This window comes from Colobus angolensis, unplaced genomic scaffold (genome assembly GCF_000951035.1).
Source record: "Colobus angolensis palliatus isolate OR3802 unplaced genomic scaffold, Cang.pa_1.0 Scaffold156, whole genome shotgun sequence".
NCBI classification, from domain to species: Eukaryota; Metazoa; Chordata; class Mammalia; order Primates; family Cercopithecidae; genus Colobus; species Colobus angolensis.
The window spans coordinates 4,281,687-4,289,125 of NW_012114666.1; the positions used below are offsets into that span (position 1 = coordinate 4,281,687).

The following is a 7,439-nucleotide window of genomic DNA, read 5'->3' on the forward strand; positions in this document are numbered from 1 at the left end:
TTTTTTTTTTTTTTTTTTGTATTTTTTAGTAGAGACGGGGTTTCACCGGGCTAGCCAGGATGGTCTTGATCTCCTGACCTCGTGATCCGCCCGCCTCGGCCTCCCAAAGTGCTGGGATTACAGGCTTGAGCCACCGTGCCCGACTGCTGTACAGTCTTAAATCTATTACTATGGTCTCAACACCAAAACAGAAACAAGCAAAAAAGAACATCTTGGATTCAGATACTTGCAAGACTCAAATCTGAACCAAAGGAAAATGATTTGTCCAGTCATATAGTTGCTAGTACATAACAGCAGTGATTATTATTAGCTAGGTCTTGAATATTAATATATCCCAAATAACTAGAAATCATTTCTCCCAAACTCCCAGCCAGTTTGAACACACATTCTATTCTCCTTCCAACACACAGACGCATGCACGCAGTATAACGCAGAGAAATTGTATTAATGAGTTTGAGGACTATAAGTAAAAATCCAGGAATATCTTTATGACAGTGTATCAAAATCTCCTTCAGGGAGCAGAGACCATACAAATATTGTTAGTGCAGAATCCAAAGTTTTAGTCAACTGCACAGAAAAATGACTGACAGCATTCACTTGAGGTCAAGTCAAAACGAAAACGCTTACAGCTTCTATCTATCCTGAAGGCTGAGTCTTTCCTGCATGGTTTGAATGCTGTGTTTAGTGTAAGGCCAGCAAATGGAATGAAAGGCTCCCTACATTGTCGCAGTTCACACAAAAGTCACAAGCTAGTAACAACCTGTAGACCACATCTGGGCCCAGACCTGTTCTCTGGCCTCCACAGGCTTTAAAACATTTGGAATTGCTTATTAATATTTAAATAGCTGCTGACTGCCCATAAAGATGTCAATTTCCCTGTACTCCTGGAAAACTGGAAGGCAAAACTAGCCCTACATTCTACTAAGCATGACCATCTGCAGACAGCAGACTGCCTGCTCTCCCTGACATCCGCCAGGGACCCTGCCACTCCTAGACCTGTCCCGTTTACTCATCTGCACAGCCTGCCTGGACCCTGTAGACACGCGGGTTTGACACCTTTCACATTTGCTTGGATCCGAATCTACTGCTTCCCTCTTAACTTCTGCCCCTATGACGTTTGTGACTGTGTTAGGATTAATACTGAAAAACACAATGTTAACTTCTCCAAAGTAGCCCCTTGCTCCAAGAATCTATGATCTTTAAAATCAAAATGTAAATTGCATGGGTTGGAATGGATCCTCTAGAGGCATTTCCGTCTCAGGGAACCTGCATTTGAAATCACACATGGAGGCATGACTTCCTCCCACAGGTAAGACCATATGATGAAGGCAATAGCCCTGGGTTAGAAGTCAGGGCACCGGAGCACTAATGCCGGTGCCTACATCCACCAGCCACATGGCCTGGAGTGAGACCTTAACCTCCAAAGGTCTCCATTTCTTCAGTCATTGAAATGGAGAGGATAGTCCCACTCTCACCAACTCTCGCGGTTGTCAGGAGAACCACATAAGGTTAAATGGAAGATGCCTGGTTCAGTGACACAACTGTGAGTGTCACCCTTTGATTTCCTCAAATTACCTTAAGTCTGATCTGTGATATAGGTGCCTAGTTTTTCTCGTTTTTGTTTTGAAACAAGTGATGTTATCTTCCAAGGCAATTCCCACAGAAGAGCTCTGAAAATACTAGAGCAATGAAGCACCTTGGCCTAAGGGTAAAGCTTGCTGAGATGATAACTTTGAGAAGGAGGTGAGAGAGTTAGAGGAGCATTGTACTGAAGCAGACCCTCCGGCGCTCATGTGCAACAGTCTTGGGGCTAGTCTCCCACTTCCTCTCCTGTTCTCTTGCAATCCCTTCAACGAAAATGTCAAATAAATCTGACACTGCCATGCTGAGGAGGACCCTCTAATGCTTCCCCTCACACTTAGAATAAGCAAGTCTTGGTCACCTGTGATCACCACCCCCGCCATCTCTTTATGTCCCTTAGGCACCAGCCACACTGGCTCCTTCCTGATCTTTGAACGCAGGCAGCTAATTTGTGACTCAGGGCCTTTGCATTTGCTGACCTCTCTATGGAGAATGCCTTCCCCTGGCTCTTGGTACGGCTGCCTCTTTTAGACTTAAAGTCTTCGGGTGATGCAGGGGCTTCCACTGACTACTCCATCTCAAGAAGTTCCTTTGTCAGTGTCTTCTCAAAACCAACAGCTCTGCCTCACCTTCTTTATCATAAAAACTTTCTTTTCCACTGTTCCATCTACCAAATCTGAAATTAACTATTGATTATGGATTGTGACTCTCCATTAGATTATAAGCTCCAAGAGGGGAGGAATGTCCCTGTCTGGGAGTCCCAGGTATGTCTGTCATCTAGCACAGAGCTTGGCCTAAAATAGATGCTCCATAAACATTTACTGAGTAAACAAAGAATGGACGGATGGATGAATGAGAGATAAAAACCTTACAATCTTTGCTACTTACTAGATAGGTAGTTTTGGACACCTTAGTAACCTTTCAAATTCCCGGTTTCCAAACAGCAAATGGGAATAAAATACCCTGTCAAGCAGCTGTTTTGGGATCTAAATGAGATCATGTATGTTAGGTCTCCGTGGAAAGCCAGTACACAGTAGGTCCTCAGAAAGAGTAGCTTTTAGAAAGACCCCATTGAATATGGTTTGTCTCCCTCGTAATGATGAAATCTGAGATTTCAGCACTGCATTGGTGGCATGTGAGTGTTTGCTCATATAGCAAGAGGGAGAAGAGGTTTCATGTCCAAATAGATGTGCAGAGCTTTGGTTTAAATAAGTTTAATCAGGTTTTTTTATTGCAGGACATCTCAGAGCCCTGAAATTATTGATTTGTTTTCTGACTCTCCATGAGAATTTAACATGTAGCATTTCCCCTAAACTCGTTTGACGACAGTACTTTTCTTAGGGGAAAGGTGCTATCTACAGAGTTAGCTTTCCAAGGAACATAATTTGGGAAACGCTACTGATGTAACTGCTGTGATTTTATCCAATGCATTCCTAAAAGAATCCAGTGAAGAGTGTTCAACATAAACTTGTTGATTGCTTCTGTAAGTTTCTTCCATAATTTTCTTTCTTTCTTTTTTTTTTTTACTGAGACAGAGTTTTACTCTTGTCGCCCAGGCTGGAGTGCAGTGGCATGATCTTGGCTCACTGCAACCTCTGTTTCCTGGGTTCGAGCAATTCTCCCACCTCAGCCTTCCGAGTAGCTGGAATTACAGATGCCCGCCACTGCGCCTGGCTAATTTTGGTATTTTTAGTAGAGGTGGGGTTTCACCATGTTGGCCAGGCTGGTCTTGAACTCCTGACCTCAGGTGATCCACCCACCTCAGCCTCCCAAAGGGCTGTGATTATAGCCATGAGCTACCACACCCAGCCAGTTTTCATTATAAACCTACTTCCAATGTTGATTTTGTATCTGTATAATCATAGAAGAGAATTTCTATGAAAATTTTAAAATGAAGTGGGAGAAGCAGTGAAGGTAGATTATGTATGTCTTGTACGGCATGTGTCAAAGCCAGCACCTCCCTTACCCCACCAAAAACGGTAATAAAATGGTAATTCCCAAATCAACCAGCAGGTGGCTCTCGAAGACTAAATTTGAGAAAAAGACCATTATTCTCAAACCGATTTGGCAAATTCCTCCCTAAGGGTCTGTATGATTTCCAACCATAACCTCCAGATTTGCCAGAAAACAAACAAACAAAAAAGCCTAAAATTCATCAGTGTAGGTGAATTGGCCAGAGGAATTACAGTCCATAATCACCAGCAAAACAAGAAGAAATTAAAGGCTCTGGAACTTCATCACATGGCACACCGGGCCACCAAGTCATTAACTTTACCCAATCTTATTTTCTTTTTCTAAGGGGCATGAAAAGGAGGGGAGAGGGAAGGTAGGCAGTATAGGTAGAAGAATAAAATTTTTTTAAAAAAATTTACTTCTTGTTTAAATAGCCACTTGTAATAAGCAAGATAATATTAGGTACTCTGTGAACATACTTTAAATCTTCAATACCTATTATTTATTTTTATTATCTATTAAAAAGCATAACTAGCTGGGTGCAGTGGCTGATACCTATAATTCCAGCACTTTGGGAGGCCGAGGCAGGAAGATTGCTTGAGCTCAGAAGTTTGAGTCCAGTCTGTGCAACACAGTAAGACCCCCTCTCTACTAAAAACAAAAAACAATAAATTAGCTGGGCTTGGTGGCACACACCTGTAGTCTCAGCTATTCGGTAGGCTGAGGCAGGAGGATCACTGGTGCTCAGGAGGTTGAGACTGCAGTGAGCCATGATCACACCGCTGCACTCCAGCGTAGGCGAAGAGCCAGACCCTGTCTCAACAACAAAAAAAGTATAACCAATGGATATAGCAGTATTAAGGTAGTAAAATATGCTTTTTTTAAAAAAAAGGTGTATTCAAACAGAAGAGAGTAAAATTGAGTAACATTCTGGTATGTATATGACAAAAACTGTGATAACTCAAATATTGCAAAAAATTTTTGAAGTTTAAAGGGGCTCAGTGGCATTTGTGACAACCTGATCTAACCCATTCTCTCTGCAGAGATATCTTGCAAGGTAACCCTATTTGTCAATTATTAATTCAGTCATTTGCTCAGCTGTTCACAGAGGCACTCAGGAATTTCTTTTTTTTTTTTTTTTTTCAGCATCTGCTATGTGCCATACTCTCTGCTAGTGAACAGAGCACAGAGTCATGAAAACTAAAATGTAAATACCCCCAGTGGCTTCTTAACATTATGCATTCTTTCAACAAACACTAATGGAAGGCATGCAAGGCACCGGGGGATAAAATGATAAAGACAGACAGAGGCGCAGCTGTCCTGCACTCCTGGATATTATTGCTTCCTAGGAGAGCTGACCATGAGTCAAGTGGCCACATAGATGAATATGAAATGAACACCGGTCATCATCTGCATCTTATGAGTGCGCATCATCAGAGGTGTCCACGCAATCTACAAGAAAGTCTGGAGGGCTTCCTTGGAGTCTGAGGGGCGCTGGAGGTGAGACCTGGAGGTGAGCAGGAGTCAACTAGGATGCGGGACGGGCGCAGCCTACAGGAAAAGCTGCCTGGGGGGAGAAAGGACCAGCAGCAAAGACACAGAAAAAGGCTGTTGTGACCAGGGTTCAGAGCGGGCATGGAGGACTGAGGCTGCAGTCTTCCGTGGTCATTCATTCATTCTTGCATTCATTTATTCAGCATATTTCTGCATGTAAACTACATGTAGTCTAGGGCCTGCTATTTCGAGTTTGGTGATCTTGCACCTCATCATTAAAGAGGTTTTTTTGCAAGTATACTCCACATAGGTTTGTTTGCTTGTTTATAAATTATATGTGCATAAGATATTCTTATGTAATATGAAATGTAAAAAAAAAAACCATGTTTGAAGGGACAGGAGAAGGTTTAAATGGAATTTTTTTTTTTTTTCCAGACAGAGTTTTGTTCTTGTTGTCCAGGCTGGAGTGCAATGGCACGATTCAGCTCACTGCAACCTGTGCCTCCCGGGTTCAAGCGATTCCCCTGACTCAGCTGGGATTACAGGCACACGCCACCGTGCCCAGCTAAGTTTTGTATTTGTTTTTAGTAGAGACAGGGCTTCACCACGTTGACTAGGCTGGCCTACAACTCCTGACCTCAAGTGATCTGCCTGCCTCAGCCTCCCAAAGTGCTGGGATTACAGGTGTGAGCCACCGTGCCCAGCCAGTTTAAATAGAATTTGTCATTGTTCACGTTGTCTGCACTATGGGCCATTCTGTCTCGTGCTTCAGAGACCACTCCTCTGAAAGAAGGGCTTACTAGGATTTGCCTAAAGGCATTCAGCAAACCTGAAGGCATGGCTTCTGGCCTCAGTCCAGGGTCCCATCCAGCCAAACATTGGCTCCTAGACCTGAGGTCTCGGGAGAATCACCCAGAGGGCTTGTTCAAACACACGCAGCCTGGCCCCACCCTCAGAGCTCCTGATTCAGTAGGTGTGGGGAAGGGCATGGAAATCTGCATTTCCAGCAAGATGTCAAGTAATGCTGATGCTGTGATTCATCAGTCCACTACATCATTTCTTGAAACCTGGTCCCTGGCCCCTCGCCCAGACCCTGTGTACGGTCTGTTAAAAGTGCAGATTGCTCAGCCACGTCCTGTGCCTTAAGATCTAGAGTCTCTGGGGATGAAACCCAAGAATCTGCATTTTAAGTGCCTTCCCCCAGGACACTGTGATAAATGCAAATATCTGAGAAGTATGGCTCTACAAAGATGAAGTGCCTCATGTTGTGAGGCCTTGATGGGGGTCTACCTTTGGAGGAAGGGCACTAACCAGCTGGCATGCAACAGCTGGGAGTTGAGCTGAGCCCTCTCCCCAGGACTGCCAGGCCTGGCCCACACCCCGGACACAGGCAGCACCGCGCTTACCTTGCAGGCGGTAGAGCTGCCCCGTGCTGTGCTGCCGTGTGATGTGCTGCCAGTAGGCGCTGCGAGGCAGGGGCACCATGGTGCTCAGCGAGGCGGCCCGCTCACTCATCTTCATCTGGAGCTGCAGCCAAAGGGAAGAAAGTTGTGCGTCAGTAACACTGGGGCTGAAAGAGGCCTGACTGAGGGAACAGGGGAGCATGGAGTACAAGAACCACAGAGTTGGCCAGGCTGTAAATCAATGGGCATCGACTGATGGCAGTGGGCACGGTGGCCAGCTACTGTTTTTGCTTACTTAGCAGCCTCCATTCTTTACCCTGCTTGCAACAGTGCATTGATGATGTTCCTCTGGGGAGCTTCCCTCCAACTCAGCTCAGTCCCTCCAGTCCTGGTGGGGCTGACTCCCCCATTCACTTTAGGGTTGGGCTGGTGAGCCATGCCAGACCAGTCAGAAAGAATTCGTTGAGACATTATTAGGATGTTTGTGGAAGAGAGAATCAGCAGAAGTGAGCGAAAGATTTGTGACTGCTTTGTTCATTGCTCTATCCCCAGAGTCGAGAATATTGCCTTGCACACGGGAGATATACAAGTAACATGTGTTGAATAAACGAACCTTCTTGTGGAGTTGATAAGAGGTTGGAGATGGGACTGGAGCCTATCTTGGAACTACGAAGTGACCAGGTGACAGTGAGTAGACACTGTTCAGAAGAAGACAGCCAAGAAAAGGAGAGAAATCTTGACAAGCTCCACTGAGACCTTGGATCCCACTGAATCCAGAGGCTGGCCCCAGACTTTTCAATTGTATTAGCCATTTCATTCTTTTCAGTTTTGGTTTTTTGTTTGTTTGTTCATTTGTTTGTTGTTGTTTGTAGGTTTGTTTTTGAGACAGAGTCTTGCTCTGTCACCAAGGCTGGAGTGCGGTAGCGCAATCTCAGCTTACTGCAACCTCCGCCTCTGGGCTCAAACAGTTCTCCTGCCTCAGTCTCCCGTGTAGCTGGAACTACAGGC

General features: G+C 44.9%; 1 protein-coding gene across 2 annotated transcripts in view; it reads right to left on the reverse strand.

The window, feature by feature from the left end:
- The window catches only part of DOK5 (docking protein 5), a 181,597-nt gene that overhangs the window by 2,429 nt on the left and 171,729 nt on the right, over positions 1–7,439 (reverse strand). For both annotated transcript variants that reach the window (XM_011936714.1, XM_011936715.1), the window contains exon 7: positions 6,435–6,555. In XM_011936714.1, the coding sequence (XP_011792104.1) occupies positions 6,435–6,555 (121 nt within the window). The remainder of the gene's footprint in view (positions 1–6,434; positions 6,556–7,439) is intronic.